Source organism: Scyliorhinus canicula, chromosome 21 (assembly GCF_902713615.1).
Source record: "Scyliorhinus canicula chromosome 21, sScyCan1.1, whole genome shotgun sequence".
NCBI lineage: Eukaryota > Metazoa > Chordata > Chondrichthyes > Carcharhiniformes > Scyliorhinidae > Scyliorhinus > Scyliorhinus canicula.
Window position 1 is genome coordinate 39,143,297 of NC_052166.1, and position 17,315 is coordinate 39,160,611.

A 17,315-nucleotide genomic window follows, 5' to 3' on the forward strand; every position below is an offset into this window, starting at 1 on the left:
AGAATGCCTTGTTGAAATCAATAAAGTTGATAACAAGTGGCTTCTGATACTCTGGGCTTGTCCCAAGTGAAACAATCTGCTCGTTGCATTACCTGCCACCCTGGAAACCTGTCTGCTCTTCATGAAAAGTACCCTCTACCTCTGCTTTCAATTTGTTGTGCATTGTGCTAAAAGCTGACAGCGGTGTTATGCCCGCCTAGTTGTTGCAATCACTGAGTTTCCCTTTCTTTGGCAGCTTCACATTGCCCCTCACCTCCTGTCATCCTCTGCAGTCCACATCTTGTTGAACAGATTGGTGAAATCTGCTGTGACCAGATTCCTGAGAGTCGTATTTCATCGATCTCAGAGGCCTTGTTGTTCGCCTCTGATCTGGCAATTTCTCCCAGGTGTGGCCTTCAGATGTTGAGGTGCAATGCCGTCATCTAATTCCATTGTGGAGCTGGGGTTGGGCTGCTTGAGGAGCTCCCTATAAGTGTTCCACCCACCTCACCACCTGCTCCCCATCCGTCAATAGCACTAGAGGAACCAGATAATTAGGGAACAATACAAAGAACACCCAAAATACTTTGTTTAAACCTCTTTTATTTGCTGGTCATGTTTCAGTATGTTGGTAAACACGAATCAGGGATTACAAAATTATAGAAGTCCTGGGATTGTTAAAAAATCCTGTAATTCTGCTCTCATCCACAAGACTTTTTTTTAGTAGTTATTTTGGTTACAGGACAGTGGGGGGGGGGGGGGGGGGGGGGGAGAAGCATCCATTGCACATCCATTCCTGCCATCTGCTCTATTGTTTTTCTCCCACTATGATTGTGTTGCACAATATTGCAAAGCTGCTCTGTAAGAAACCTTGTTGCAGGAATGTGTAATAATTGAGCCAATTTAATTAATTGTGCCCAAGTCTGACACAAATGTACGTGCCTGATGTATAAATCCCAGTATTTTCAGCATCAGTAACCCAGTAAACATGGGTGTAGAAATGTATTCAGAGTGCCCGGGGCTAGGAGGATTGTCTTTGCACTCGACAAACACCGGCTTCAGTATAATTGCTCCTGGGTGATTATCGCTTTCATTTCGATTTGTAAGGCTTCATCTATGTACTTGTTTTCATAGTATGTGTGAGAAAACTGATACTGAGTGAGAGCTTGGATGGAATGTATTAACAACCAATGTTCCATGAAACCATGGGATCAGGAACGGAGTGTCCGAAATTAGACACGTAAGTACACACAAGGTTCTAATGGGTTTAAAGGTGTGCTTTTGCTTCTTGAGCAGTTTTGGAACAAGAATATCATCATGCAACTATGCTATGCTCTCAACACTTGCAACACAGATTAAAATTTTGTGAGACACCTGCTTTTTCATATTTATATTTTGAAAACATACGCAGCAGACATGACTGAAGGTGTCAATGAAACAGTATATTATTATGCATTCTTATGTATATCAATGTGTGAACAGTCTTCTCAGACGATTGATCAGGTGGCGGCATATCCCTTCAATTCCACATGACAAGATGAGAATCAGCAATTGATGCGCAGGCAGAAAATATTCTCACTTGATTTGCAAAATATAGATGTGAAATACATGGATTTGCACATCTCAAGTAAGTAGTTATATTACTGGTTCTTAGTGATTTGCTATTACAGTATTGGAGGCTGCAGCTTCTCCTCCAGCACCAGCCTTCAGATAGGTACAATATCGCTAATCTTTCAGTCAAACTTAGCAACGTGTTAAGTCAGTGTTGAAAAGCCAGCATCATTTTAAGAGTTCTATACTTTTTATACATTAAATACAAACACTTAACATTCAAGGGAAGAAGTATGTACTCTGAGAAGTGTGTACTCTGTCAATAAACATCTTTAAACTCACACTCTGTTCTAAATACAAGTATTTACAAATTTTGTTGTCACTTTTTTTTATAAACTTGCCTTGTAACAACCAGTTTGCATGAACAACTGTACAATGAAAGCAAGTGCTTTTATCTGCTGTTGCTTTGTACTTCCCCCTAACTTTAATAATTTGTTTCTTTTTAAATTAATCAAACGGCTTCAACACAAATGAAGAGATAAGTGAACTAGTTACCACATAGCTGCATGTTTCCAGGGCTGAAGACTTAAGCAATTATAAACTTAACAGTCTGCAAAATGCTGAAACTAAGATATATTGAATGTATTCCATCCCTCGAGCAACTGCTGGGTGCGACTTCATGCTTTTGAACACTGAAGAGAATATATTTTGCCAAGTTTTTTTTGTGTGTCGAGGATCTGTCTGAGTAATTTATGTCCATTGCTTAGATCGTCTTTTTTTTACAATTTACAATTTCCATTCCACGTTTGGAGTTTTGTCGTCATTTTGTGATGAAACCCGGTTAATAATTTCTTTTTTATCTTTCATGGGATGAGGGCGTCACTGGCAGGGTCAGAATTTGTTGCCCATCCTTAATTTTGCTCGAACTGACTGGCTTGCTGGGCCATTTCAGAGAGCATTTTAAGAGTCAACCACATTGCTGGGAGGGGGAGGGTGCTGGAGTCACAGGTGGGTGAAACCAGGTGAGGATGGAAGACTTCCTTCCCTGAAGGACATTAATGAACCAGATGGATTCTTACAACAATTGATGATGGTTGCCGTGGTCTCCATTACTGAGACTAACTTTGTATACCAGATTTATGAATTTAAATTTCACCAGCTGCCATGGTAGGATTTGAACCCGTATCCCCAAGCCATTAACCTGGGCCCATGGGTTACTAGCCCAGTAATGTTACCACTACACCAACATCTCCCATGTTTTCATGCTGGGCACCTGACAATTTGTACCCGGTAACTGCGCAGGTATTTACGTGAGATCTGAAGAACGTCCTCGCTTTTGGTATACATTTTTAAAACGCCGTTGAGGCTGTCATGGCTGAAGTCACAATTAATAACAATGGAATGAAGGGAAGGTGAGGGATTCGTGTTAGACCATGGTCTAAAGAGCAGAGGGTCCAAACTTGTAACTCAAAAAAATTGTTTTGTGAAGTTCCTGAAAGCCGTTGCCTTTTAACAACCAACTCCTTTTATGAAGCATTGGTAGATCTCAGCTGAAAGGGTTTCCAATTCTGGGCACCGCTTTTTTGGGGACAAACATCACAGCCTTAGAGAATACAGAGGAGATTGGTACTAGCATGCACAAGGAGATGAGATGGTACTAGCATGACAGACTTCAGTCAGCTGGAGAAACCAGAAAGACTTTGGTTATTCTCCTTATAAAGGTGAGGGGTTTGACCAAGGGGTTTGATGAGAGTAGATAAGGAGAAACTGTTTCCATTGGTAGAAGAGTCAGTAAAGATAAGAGACAGATTTAAGATAATTGGCCACAGAAGTCACATGAGGGAAATAAGTTTCTTTATGTGGCAAGTTATGACGCAATAATGACTTTCAGCAAGGAACTGGATAAGCATTTGAAAAGGAAATAAATGTTGGGTTATGAGGAAAGAATAGGGTAGTGAGACTAATTGTATAATTATTTTCAAAGAGCCAGCACAAATATGATGGACCGAATGATGAGTTGCTTTGCTGTATTATTCTATGATAATAGAAATGATTGCAGAAACAGCATAAAGTAGAACAAGACCAGGGAGGGATTTGGAGATCTGCTGGACAAGGTCTTGGTTGAGTTAGGCAATGTGCTAGAAGCTAGTGAGGACAGGAGTGGTGCGTGTACAGGTTATCTAAGGGTATCTTGTCCTGACGTTTGAGAGGACTGGAGAAATTCAGCCTTCATGTGCCAAGTGTGAGAGGGTGTTGGTGACACAGTGTTGTCAGAGGCAGGTTTCGTTCTGTGCAGTAGAACTAAATGACTTTGGAACCTCCATAAATGCAAATACACTTCATTAAAGAATCATGACATTGTTTAACTGGATAGTACCAAGTTAACTGTGTGTCAGACCCAAACCACCAATGGGGGTTGGCGGGGGGGGCTTAAAAAAAGAAAAGACTAGACTGATATTAAAGAAGACCACTAAAAATATTTGTTTAAACATTTACATCACAGTAAAAGATCAATGAGTATTTCAATCTTCACATCTCCTCTTTCAATGATTCTGGACCGCTGACTACCATAGTGATAGACTCCCGAGGACAAAGCGTCAGAGTTCCTGTTATCAAGGCCTATCATTCTCAAGGGAACAGTAAATATGGGATACAGAGGCCAGAGTTTTAAAAAGGATGAACTTGGAATGGGGATACTGCATTAACACTAATGGGTGGTACTTCGAACCTATACAGGAAGAAAACTAAGTGATCTAAGAATGGAAGCCTCTCAGTTAGCAGCTGGTGCCTCGGCTAGTTACTCCCTTTCACTGCTTATTCTGAAGAACCACAGGCTCCCAAAGATGTAACTTCAGGTAAGACAGTCTGAGTACATCATTTGTTTCCTGCAACCTCTTTGGTGTTATACTGGTGGTTTGATCCAGATTGACTCTTGCACCCAAACCGGACTTAACGTTCTAATTGCAAATCTAATTTTAAGACATTGGATAACGATCTTTCCTTAATATTAATAAAGATTAATTACAGAGTGGTGCAGGTTGGTCGTGGTCCATTTCATGCGTCAAATTAAAGAAACCATTCATGAGATTAGCTTGCGTCTTTTGCAGAAATTTACAATTGCACTAAACCACCCTCTGTTGGAAGTGACCATTCGTTCAGCTTTTTGCAGCAAGCTCAGATGTGGTTGCAAGGGCATGACATCAATAGGCAGCATTGCCTTGTGTGGAAGGAGACCAGAGTTCTTGTGTGACAACAGTAGCTGCTCCAATGCAATCTCAACGGGGAACGACTTGATTATTGCCCTTTTCCCTTGGCAACAATTATTAACTGTTCATAGCTTGCAAACTTGAGTCCACGAGTTTTTCATCTGGTCCTCGATGAAGAATTCAATCATTTTGGATAAAATGACATCCCCTAATCTCACAGGAGCAGAAGTCTTTCAATTGCACTGCAGTGCACAATACTGGCGAGTTTCTTGTGAGTAGGGAAAGTCTGATAAATAATCATCCACCTTCTCCACACTGGGAGAGCATTTGAACCTAGACTTCATTGTATCTTAAATTTGTACAAAAATAGAAACTTATTTTGGGGTGTTTTACACTCGTGTGTCGAGTAAACAAAATGTAAATTCCTGTCTGTTTCTCAGGCCCTGGGCTTCTCTTGAATACCCATTCAGTTCAAGGAAGCAGACCGCCTTACACCACAGCCACAGCTCGACTGCTTAGCCCATTGTATGTTGTCCTTTCTCCAATCCTACTTCTTCAGCGATTTTATTTTTCTTCTTATATCTTGTACGAGTTCATTGGCGTTGAAAGAGACAGCTGTCCATTCGGAATCACTTCAGTCACATCATCCTCCAGCAGCCCTGAAACATCAGCATTGGGGATGCTGTCATGGTAACTACTAAAGCTTATATTATCCTCTTTGAGCTCTATTGTCCAGAATGGAGCGTTTAACTTCCGGTTACGGTACTCCCGGTAAACATAGACACCTGCCACAAAACCCATGAGCAGGACGACCACAGCAATAATGACTACCAGCACGGCGATGTTAAACTGAGTCCATGATATTTCGGGTGTCATTGGTTCGGCTGTGCTCACTGTGCTTTGAGACGGGCTCCACAAGGTTGACCGCAATGTCTGACTCTTTGTACTTGAGGTACTGTTTGTCACTGCAGTTGACGGTGATATTGTTGTGGTGGTACTTGAAGGTGTGGATGTCGGAGTGGAGACTGTTGTCGGCACTGTAGTTACTTCTGGACGAGATGGGAGGGCAGAGAAAAGGAAAAGGGTTAGTAAACCACTTCAGAAGAATATATCAGTTCTATCTATGACAGGCTGCAGACATCTATTGTATTATGGGACAGCCCAAGAACTAAGTAAATCCTGATCAGCACTGTAAATCCCCTTTCTCGCAAAGCTCTCTAAGTCACTAAATAATCTTTAGAATTCGGGTAGAACTAGTTTGACACTTTCAGGGGCCGGCTACTGTCTGGTTTTGAAGACTAGAATACAGCCACTTTGTCTTCTTTGGATGTTGTGGTGCAGTTGTCGAGGTAAAATCTCTCATTCCTAACAACAGAGCAACCATAAGACTGTATTTACAACAGGACTTCCCACGGAAAGATTCTAGAAATGGTACGTGACTGGTTAGTCTCCGAACTATTCATAATGGGAAACAATTCCCCATGAGTAAATACATTTGTTTATCTCCACCCAGACTTAAATAGCAAGTACCATACCATAAGGTAAAATTATGTTGTAACTACGCATCCTTAACCTTCCCATGTCCTCTTTCTTTCCCTCGCCCCCAGCCGCGTGTAGGCAGCTGGAGATAGATTTCCTCTAATTTACTTCTTCACTTGCCCATCACTTCTGGTGTTGAATGCCTTGAATGAAAATCCTACCTCAGGAGAAATAAAAGAAAATCTCACTGCTTTCATGCTCGTTGAAGGCACTTGAATCACCAAAGCAGCAGTGTGCATTAGCCGAATAGCATTTGCTGATGGTAAAGTGGCTCATGCTGCTTATGAACAGAAAACTCTTCCACTGTAACAAAAATGCCCAGGCATTTGTACCAATCCTCAGTAATGTTCTGGACAACAGTGTTAAAAAAGATGCATTTAGCAAATTATATAATGAATCGCAGTCAGTCAGCAGTGGCCTGTGTGGCCATCTAAAATGGCCGCCTGCAAAGGGTAATGAGAATTGTGGTCAAGCCAGGACACAGACAGTGCACACAGCCCCTGCATATTGTGCAAAGGGAAAACCAGACCGAACTGAAACCTGCACTTGTTAAAGGTCAATCATCGATTTCCCTAGGACAATAAACTCAAATCAAGGAATAGCAACAGTAGCAGACTCCCCAGCGCTGCTCCCCCTTATTTGGAAAGGCTTACACACTTGGAACAATAACGACTAGGACCCGCCCTGCCATCAAGGTACCTGCCCCTAACTGGTCGGTATCGATCAGAGTGATTGAGACTCTATCGATCCATTGGACCCTGAGTTAACCCCGCCCAAAAGGGCACGAAAGAGAAGAAGGATAAGGAGCCCTGCGCGCTAGGGATCGGCCTCTTTTGGGATCGGCCTGTGCCCACTCCAACAGCAGCATAACGACCAGCCAAGGTCAAGATCCGCGATCGCTACCTGAGAGAGAGAGAGAGAGAGAGACGAGCCGCAGCCGAGACAAAACTGACGATTTCCAGCCGACACATGTGGGGACTCAGATAAAGGCCTTATCTACCTGCACAGAGCCGGTCATCAAGAAGTTAAGTAAAGGTCATCTTAGTTGATAGGTGTAGTTTAATACGTAGCCGTGTGTATTATTGCACATAGAAATAAGTCTTGTGTTTTATAATAAACTGTCTTTTGAACTAACATACTAGTTGTGTGATCATTTGGTCAATACAAGAAACATACTCACAGCTGGTGGCCTGATAGTAAAGTGGCAACACCTGCCATTCATTTTGAATCATGAATGAGCACTTCAACACTAAATCCTTAATAAATACAATTAATTAATTGTATTGTTCTTAAAAAAAAGCGTCAGGTCCCTGTCGCTGAATTCTATATTGTGAATTGTGTGTATGGAAAATACAAAGTACCGAAAGCCAACACATTTAGCATTCCTGTCAAAAGATGACATCATCAGCTTATTTCATGACCTTATATTTGATAAAATGCCCAGCAGGTGCCACGTCAGCACCTTTCAGCAGCAATAAAATCTGTCTTTTTCTAAAATGTTACACTTGCATTGCAAAAGTTCAGTGATCTAAAACAAAAGATCACTGGCTTTGAATGCAAGTCCATGAAAATCATATAATGGTGATAATTTACCAGTCCAAATGTTTATTTAATCAACGAGGAAACATAGCTTACGTGTATCAGTTTTATAAATGGTTCCCTCATGTTGATGATGGATCTGATATTGATTTTTGGCATGAATGTAATAAAACTGTGATGGATCCTAAACTCGGGCTTGCTTATTATAGCATTGATCAAAGTTGACTTTGAAATCAAAATCTTACTGTGAAGGTATCTGGTATCCTTTTGGCAATTGAACAGGGGAAGGAGACAAAACTCCTTTATTTTTCTCGCTGTTTGTCCGTAAGCAGGAACGCTTTAATTTTTGAAATAGACCGTGGCATGTTTCTCAAACCCTCTATTCTGGGAGGTCAATCTGAATGCGACTTGCAGCAAGCTCTCTTTCGGGTTTAATCAGAAGTATAGGAGGCTGGTTTAGCTCCGATGGCTAGCCAGCTGGTGATGCAGGGCAAAGCCAGCTGCGCGAGTTCAATTCCCGTACCGGCTGAGGTTATTCATGAAGGCCCCGCCTTCTCAACCTTGCTAAGTTGTGGTGATCCTGAGGTTAAGCCCCTCCCCCCCTCAAAGGGCAAAGCAGCCTATGGTCATCTGGGATAATGGCGACTTTACCTAGTTTATTCACATATTCGGACCAGGGTAATGGTCACAACTTAATATCCACATAGCATTTACAGCTATGGATAACTTAAATATTCTTTCATTTGATTGGTGGAGTCCAGGAAGTCAGATTCCAGGGAGGGTTTCTTCACGAAAAAGCTACAGTTCAGCCAGCTGCAGAAGGATTTTGCAGAATTTTTAAAGTTGATGGTGACACAGTGAGGTGAAGATGGTTTACAAAGACTATAATTCCCAAGGTACCCAAGGCGGGCGTGCGATCTATTTGCTTTCGCTCAGAGACCTCGGGTGAGCGCTGTTTAGTACTGGTCTCCACAAACAGGGACCAGATGGAACAGTGCTCATGGGGGACTCCCAGGGAATCGGAGTCCCCCAGGGTGGTACCTTGTGGATACCAGTACTGGTCAGCGTTGCCCAAGGTCTTCGAGGCAAAAGAGATAGATCCCATGCCTCGGGAATCTGCACATTAAAGTGATACCTGCTGTCTTGCTTTAATATGCAGATTTGCTAAAAAGTGATCCCGCTTCTATTGGCCGCGCTGTGCCGCAGCGAGCTGCTTTCCGGGTGCAACATGGCGTAATAGAGCGCTCTCAGTTACTTTTTGGAGCCTGGGGAGTTTCTCACCGGTTTGGCCTGCACTTAAAAATTTTTTTTAGCACTGGGGAGCTGAAGTCAAAGATCGGGCCGCCATTTTGAAAGGGTGCCCCGATTTCAATGTGAGCTTGTGGGTTCTCCATACCCACCACCACGGGCAGTGTCAACTCCACACACATGGGTACTACCCCACACCCCCCGGAAGTGAGGACACCCCGCTATGGGGTCCTTGGGGGTCCCCCCTCTTCAGGCCCCCCACACCCCTTTACAGCCTCCCCCATTCCAGGATATCCACCCGTCATCCAACCCCCTGTGTACCTACCCTGCATCTCCCCATCCTCCATACCCCTTCCTTTCATGGGTATCCCCCCCATCGGGCCCTGACCCTTGGCAGTGCCACCCTTTGCACTTCAATCCTGGCACCCGGCAGTGCTCATGTCAGCTTGGCAGTGCCACCCATGCACCTTGGCAGTGCCAAGGTGTCAGCATTCCAAGGGGAGGGCCAGGGAATCACACCGCACTATCACTGGCCTCCGATAGCCTGGGAGACCCCCCCAGGTGCCATTTCGCCTGGTCCACAGGCGAACTGAATGGCATCCAGTTGCAGCCTTGCTGCAGAGGCTGGTAGATACCGGGAAGCCACTACATCCTGGGTAAGCTCGCCTAAGGAGGTTTAAAAGCTACTTAGGTGCACGCCGTTTGGTCGCACCTCACCTCTGGTATTTAGCTCTTTTGTACATGGTTGAACTAAGGCTGTAATGAGGTCAAGAGCTGAGTGACCCTGGCGGAACCCAAACTGAGCATCCATGAGCAGGTTGATGCTGAGTAAGTGCCGCCTGATAGCACTGTTGATGACTCCTTCCATCACTTTGCTCATGATGGGGAGTAGACTAAGAGGCGGTAATTGGCTGGGTTGGATTTGTCCTGTTTCTTTGTACAGGACATACCTGGGCAATTTTACACATTGCCGGGTCGATGCCGGTGTTATAGCTGTACTAGCTAAAGAGCACTGTTTATGCCTCTGGTTAAAATACACTTTCCAGACTAGGTGATAAACGGCGGTTTTTAGCACCTTCTGCGGGTATAATGAGTTTCAATGGCTTTTTGTTATAGGACCAGGTCCTGGTCCCTGGTTTTATTAATTGTAACGTACCCCTGCAATGAGAGATATAAGCTTCCAAAAGGATGAGGACTGAACTTTTGTCTTGTAACTTAAATTTCCAGAAAATGTAATTGCCTTTTGAATCATGTGACCTAAAACAACCATCATTTTGGTTCTGCAAATTCCACTTTTCAAACAAGTAAAAGCAGTTTATGATCTCGTTCTCTCGTCTTGGGAACATGACAGTAATGCTGTATAAAATTATCTATTTTATTTAGTAATCTCAAATCTAACTGAAAGGGAACTGGATGATGAAACTGAAATAAATTACGTAAGTTTTTGACATCAATTTTCGATCCATTCTCTGTACAAGCCGGCAATCAACCTCCAAATATCTTTTTTGGTCTTTCTTTCCTATTGCATGCCAAAAAAATTCCAACTGTCTCCGATCTTGATCAGCACTGTTATTTTGGTCTCAGTATTTACTAGCACCACTTCATTGGTAATGTGACTCGTCCAAGATATCTGCATTATCGGACATACAGTGCAGCAGGAGGCCATTCGGCCCATCGAGTCTGCACCGACCCACTTAAGCCCTCACTTCCACCCTATCCCCATAACCCATTAACCCCTCCTATCCTTTTTGGACACTAAGGGCAATTTAGCATGGCCAATCCATCTAACCTGCACGTCTTTGGACTGTGGGAGGAAACCGGAGCACCCGGAGGAAACCCACACAGACACGGGGAGAATGTGCAGACTCCGCACAGACAGTGTTCCAGCGGGGATCTGGAACCCTGGCGCTGGGAAGCCACAGTGCTAGCCACTTGTGCTACCGTGCTGCCCTTTATCAGCCTTAAAAAACAACTCTGCAGCCTCAATTCTTCTCTGCATTGCTTCACTGGTATGTCAACATTGGTGCGATGTGACATCCCAGGATGCTCAGTTTTGTTGTCATGGGCAGCACGGTGGCACAGTGGTTAGCATTGCTGCCTACGACGCTGAGGACCTGGGTTCGAATCCCGGCCCTGGGTCACTGTCTGTGTGGAGTTTGCACATTCTCCCCGTGTCTGCGTGGGTTTCACCCCCACAACCCAAAGATGTGCAGAGTAGGTGGATTGGCCATGCTAAATTGCCCCTTAATTGGAAAAAATAATTGGGTACTCTAAATTTATAAAAAAAAAAGTTTTGTTGTCATGACTAACCAATCAGCTAAAAAATTGTGAAAACTCAGGTAAACTGATACTAGTGACCTTAAAATGCAGAGGGTACCATATTTTGTGTGTGTGTGTGTGTGTGTGTGTGTGTGTGCGTGCGTTGCACTCAGTCAAAGATTGAAGAGAAAGGAATTTAGGGTGGGGCTGTTGGAGAAACAAGAATGATAGTGAGCTGAATTTTTTATTTTTCCTTGCTCCCGGCTTTCTTAAGTATTGGTCAAACTGAAGGACGGGAGTGAATACGTGAGCCACTGTACTATAGTAACTGATCAAACGGATGAATAAAACCAATATATGGGCCAGGATTCTCCATCCCGCCGCAAACGTTTTCTGGTGCGGCACGCCCCCGCCGGCAGCCCAGGGATTCTCTGTGCCGGCAGCCAGCCAATGGAGTCTCACATTGTGGGCAGCCCCACGCCATCGGGAAATCCAAAGGCGTGAGTGAGCTGCCGACGAAATGGAGGATCCTTCCAAAGGAGAATCCAGCCCCTGGACCTGCTCTATCCCATCACAGTAACCCACCTATTAAAAAGTCCCAAGCAATCTACTGATGGATCCTTCCAATCCAGGCTTTATGAATGAAACTGTTGTGTTTGTTCCCCGCCCCCCCCCCCCCATCTCTCTTCCCCCCCCCCTCCCCTCCATCTCTCGCCCCCCCCCCCCCCCCCCCCCCCCCCCCCCACACTGAACGGTGTTCTGAAGTTTGTGGTAACAGATTCAGAGGGAATCCAAGGAAAAGATTGATTTTTTTTACAATGTGTGTTCTTGTTGGCAGGTACTGTCTGTGAATGGTGGCACTCGAATCAATAGTGGCTTTCAAAAGTAAGGGAATTGAATAAATACTTTTTTTGAGGGGAAGATTTTGCTGGGCTTTGGGGAAAGGGCGGAGCAGTGGGGCTAACGGAATACCTCTTTAAGAGTCATCACTGGCATTCTGGAGCAAATGGCCTGCTCTGTGTGGTATCCTTTTATGGTGGAAAATTACAAAAAACATTAGATGATCTTGAAGACCATTTGTTATGATGGAGAGAGCAGAGGAACCACTCTGCAGATCATGCTGTGTCGGTTGCTGCGAATTAAACTAAAAAGCCAGAATTGATTGTTAAGTGACCTAAATTTGACTTGGGCCTGTGGCAGTTGACACAGCAGGGCTTTGACTAATGCTCGACAATCCCTTTTGTTCTCTCCCGTTGTATCTCTGGTCTAATCAAAACTGCCGTATGATGCGAAGGAAAAATGCAATTTCTCAATTAATTTTTACAGCAGTATTTCAAAAAATATGATCTGAATCACTATCAACCATAAAAGGTCCTGAAAATAACTTAAGTCTTTCAGCTCGTTGTACACAATGGGCTGCTTGTGTCAAGTGTTTTCAACATAAAATAACCTGAGGGGGATAATGTCAATATGAAGTGAGAATCCGCATTAATAAACTCTGAGTGTATTTTAAACAGTGCTTGTTAGCTTTTGGTGAGCTGATGGTTGCATATAAGCCTTTATAAAATAAACTTCCATTGCAGGCGTAGGAAATCAGGTTGTCTTGTGACCGTGTGAGAGGTCCTCCCACACTGAGAGGGCAGTGGTGAAGTGCGGAACATCATGGCCGGGGGGGGGGGGGGGGGGGGGGGGGGGGAGAGAGACATGGCCATGACTTACTATCTTCAAGGTAAGTTTAGACTTCATTCTCAAACATATATGATTGGCACTTTGGTGCAGCAATGTGTGGCACCATATGCACCTCCACCAATTGGATCTGTGCTATTGTACTGCCTCTTCTCCCAAAGGCATTGAAAATTAGCAAATGTCCGCCCTGCTTTCTTGCCATCTACCGACAGCTTTTAAAGACAACTGAGTCAGTTGAATTGTGTGCCTGAGCCATGTAAGCTCACATTCAATCATGTACAAGAGATGATGCCCAAGGGTAGCACGGTAGCACAGAACGGCAGCACGGTAGCACAGTAGTTAGCACAGTTGCTTTACAGCTCCTGCTCCCAGGTTCTATTCGGCTTGGGTCACTATCTGTGTGGAGTCTGCACGTTCTCCCCGCATCTGTGTGAATTTCCTCCGGGTGCTCTGGTTTCCTCCCACAGACCGAAGAGGTGCAGGTTAGGTGGATTGGCTGTGCTAAATTGCCCTTAGTGACCAAAAAAGATTTGTTGGGATAACAGGGATAGGGTGGTGTCAGGATAGGGTGGAGGTGTGGGCTTAGGTAGGGTGCCCTTTCCATGGGCCTGTGTAGACTCGATGGGCCAAATGGCCTCCTTCTGCACTGTAAATTCTATGATTCTATGAAGTGTTTTTAAACAGGATCCTCACCTATCTGGCAGTTCCTTGCCACGGGATCTCCTACGTACCCTTCCGCACATTTCTCGCAGTTGAAGCCAGTCGTGTTTAACGTGCAGCTCGTGCACTGCCCAGATTTAGAGTCACAAACTGGTTGCTTGCTGTTTGCGTTGGTGTTGTTGTTGCATTCACACCTCACACAGATGCTGTCTGAATTGTAGTAGCCATCAGTGCACTCACCACAATCGGGGCCAAAGTAGCCAGGGTTGCACTGGTCACAAACTGCCTTGCCCGACTCTGCACGAGGGGACAAAAAAGAATCCAGATTTAGCAATAAAGCTTCTTCAAGGCACAGCACTCTGTGTATATATAACCTGCTTCATAAATTGTTTTAAAGATTTCACTTTCAACCAAATGTATTTGTAACTGATTGGGACAAGTAAACATTTTCCCAATCTGATTGTACCAGAAAGGCCACAGCGTGTTCGGTGAACAAGTATATCCAGCAATTTTATGCCAATGTTGCCACTTCTATTGATCTGTTGAAGCTAATAATCACCTCAATAGGTTCGGATATTAAGCAAGTTTATAAATACATAAGCAGCAATAAAACTGTGGTTAAAAGTGTTATCTTTTTGGTCCTGGTTCTTGGTATTTTTCACGATTAATCAGTACACTTTTGAAGGAGTAGGTGGTATTATCATTGCAACTGTCTTTTTTTGCTTCCGCGGTGGAACGTACGAGCAAACCTGGATCCTGCAATCCCATAATGCACTGGCTTGCAGAATATGGCTGGACTGCGCATGAACACAGAAATTCAATTCTATTGGAGACTTGGTGACCCAGTGTACATCAATCTTACTTTTCTAATACAGCGGTGTCAGCTTGCGGCAACACTTTGACCTATGAGTCAGAAAGTTATGAATTCTGCCTTCCAGACTTCAGTACGTAAACTAGGCCGACAATTCAGTACAGAGGGAGTGCGGCATAGTGAGCGTTGCTGTTTTAAATTTTTTTTTAGAATACCCAATTATTATTTTTCCAATTAAGGGGCAATTTAGCATGGCCAATCCATCTAACCTACACATTTTTGGGTTGTGGGGGTGAAACCCACGCAGACATGGGGAGAATGTGCAAACTCCACACGGACAGTGACCCAGGGCCAGGATTCAAACCCGGGTCCTCAGCGCCGCAGTCACAGTACTAACCACTGCGCCACATGCCGCCCTATGTGTTGCTGTTTTTTGAGTGAGCTGTCACATATGGGCTAGCATGGCATGATTTGAAGTGTAGCTCTGCTAGACATCAAGACAGATTAAGTGGTCACATCGTGTTTCCTGTTTGTAGAACCTGACTGTTCCTGCCCACAAGTTATAGAAAGTATGCTTCAAATTTGCTGTGAAGCATTTTTACAACATCCTGAGGATATGAACGGCACTATATAAATGCAAGTGTTTTTGTATTGCCACGCTGTTGATAGACGAATCACAGAATTATACAGTGCAAAAGAGGCCCTTCGGCCCATCAAGTCTTCACCGGCACTATAACACCTGACCTGCCTACCTAATCCCATTTGCCAGCACTTGGCCCAAACCTTGAATGTTATGGGGCAGGATTCTCCGTTGGCCGACGTGGAAATCGGGAAACACGATTGGGCGGAGAATTGTTTCCGATGCCAAAATTGCGGTGGGCGCCGATACACTATCAATGACCACAGAAACTGAAGGCTTTAATATGCTCGATATTTCCCCCAGCAACTCAGGTACAGAAAGGAAGCTGCGGGGGATACACGGGCTCTTATACCCCGCCTTTACTGGGCGGAGCTACCTTACAGCCTTAATCAATAGATGACAAGTATTACATACCAATGGACCAATAAGCAGCGAGCCTTATACACCAATGGTGCCTCGGCATTGTTAGATACCGTAATACCTCTAGTCATACTACCACATTCACCCCCTGTTGAAAAAAAGAGTCCGGTGGGGGTGGCGGCTTTGTTGCACAACCCATAACTGGTAGTACGAACGGGTCAAATAGCACAACTGGTAGTATGAATGGTTATGGAGGTACTGCATTACCCTCGCACTGCGTTTGCCTACTGGTCACAACTATTTACAACAATATAGTACAGTCTTGCAAAATTACAATTGGCTACGTACATTTCACGTTAATTGTCTATGTACAGTTCACAGTGACGCAATCAGATGGTCAGAGGCCTTGGTCGTCCTCTGCTATCGACGGAGCTTTGGCAGTGATGTCAGCAGGGCCGGCTCAAGGCACCGGCAACTCGGGCAGTCGCCCGGGGCGCCATGTGCTAGGGGGCGCCCGACTCGGGTCCCGCGCATGCGCAGTTGGGCCGCTGCCAACCAGCGCATGCGCGGTGGCCGCCCTCCCCCGCTGTGGCCGCCCTCCCCCGCTGTGGCCGCCCTCCCCCGCTGTGGCCGCCCTCCCCCGCTGTGGCCGCCCTCCCCCGCTGTGGCCGCCCTCCCCCGCTGTGGCCGCCCTCCCCCGCTGTGGCCGCCCTCCCCCGCTGTGGCCGCCCTCCCCCGCTGTGGCCGCCCTCCCCCAGGGGAATGGGACAGTTCAGCGCCGACGTTTCAGCGCTGCCGTTTCAGCGCCTGGACGTTTCAGCGTCAAAGATTTCAGCGCTGCCGTTTCAGCGCCAAAAATTTCAGCTGGCCAGCGCTCATTCATTCACAGGTCACTTTACAAGCGCAACGAGATTAACAGGGGAGCCAAAAAGCTGCAGTGCAAAGGTGGTGACACAGGTATACTTAGTTATAACACTTAGTTATTTGGCCTTTTTTTGGAGTTTTATTACTGTGTGCTAAGTGGTGTGCAGAACCCAGATACAGAAGCCTCACCCCCAAGGTCTGCTTAAATGTCATGTCTGAAGCTTTTAAAATTTGCTTATCTTTAAACATGGGGATAAAAATCCCATGCTCTTTAAACATAGGGGAGAAAAAGCTGAAACTGTCAGTGAGAGTTTTGAAAAACCCTCCGTTGAACTACATGTCATCTGCCCCTCCCAGGCCCCCCCCCCCCCAGGCCCCGTCCCCCCCCCCCCCCCAGGCCCCGTCCCCCCCCCCCCTCCCAGGCCCCCCCCCCCTCCCAGGCCCCGTCCCCCCCCCCCTCCCAGGCCCCGTCCCCCCCCCCCCCCCGGCCCCGCCCCGCCCCCTCCCAGGCCCCGCCCCCGCCCAGGCCCCGCCCCCGCCCCCCCAGGCCCCGCCCCCCCTCCCCAAGGGCGCCGAAGTTCAGCTTGCCCGGGGCGCCAGCAACCCTAGGGCCGGCGCTGGATGTCAGTGCAGGTTCAGTCGTCTGTAACTCTGGGAACGTGGACTCGGTCTCCGTGGCGGCTTCAACACCTCTAGATGGCGCTGGTGGGGCTGACTAACCTGGGAAGGGGCGTCCAGACCTTTAGATGGCACTGGTGGGGAGGTTGACTGACCTGGGAAGGGAGCTTCTGCAGAGTGCGTTGGTGTGCGGGGAGGCCCAGCCAAGGCTGGCGGAAAAACCGATTCTCCAGGGAAGGGGGCAGCCGTGAGGTGCACCGGTGAGGTGGAGAGTGGGACTGGTGGCGAAGGTGTGCGAGGGGATCCGGCGGGCGCCAGGTCTCGTAGGGAGACCGTGTGTTGTCGGCTGTCGGGC

The 17,315-nt window shown here is 46.0% G+C and overlaps 1 protein-coding gene across 2 annotated transcripts in view; it reads right to left on the reverse strand.

The window, feature by feature from the left end:
• Positions 1-562: 562 nt before the first annotated feature.
• LOC119955943 (multiple epidermal growth factor-like domains protein 9) overlaps positions 563-17,315 on the reverse strand; it is a 360,694-nt gene continuing 343,941 nt past the window's right edge. Inside the window, exons 5-6 of one of the 2 annotated variants that reach the window (XM_038782604.1) lie at positions 13,701-13,964; positions 563-5,782 (exon numbers count right to left, since the gene is read on the reverse strand). In XM_038782604.1, coding sequence (XP_038638532.1) covers positions 5,313-5,782; positions 13,701-13,964 — 734 coding nt within the window. In that variant the 3' untranslated portion in view covers positions 563-5,312. Of the gene's footprint in view, positions 5,786-13,700; positions 13,965-17,315 lie in introns of both variants that reach the window. The other variant, XM_038782603.1, reaches the window with a different exon arrangement.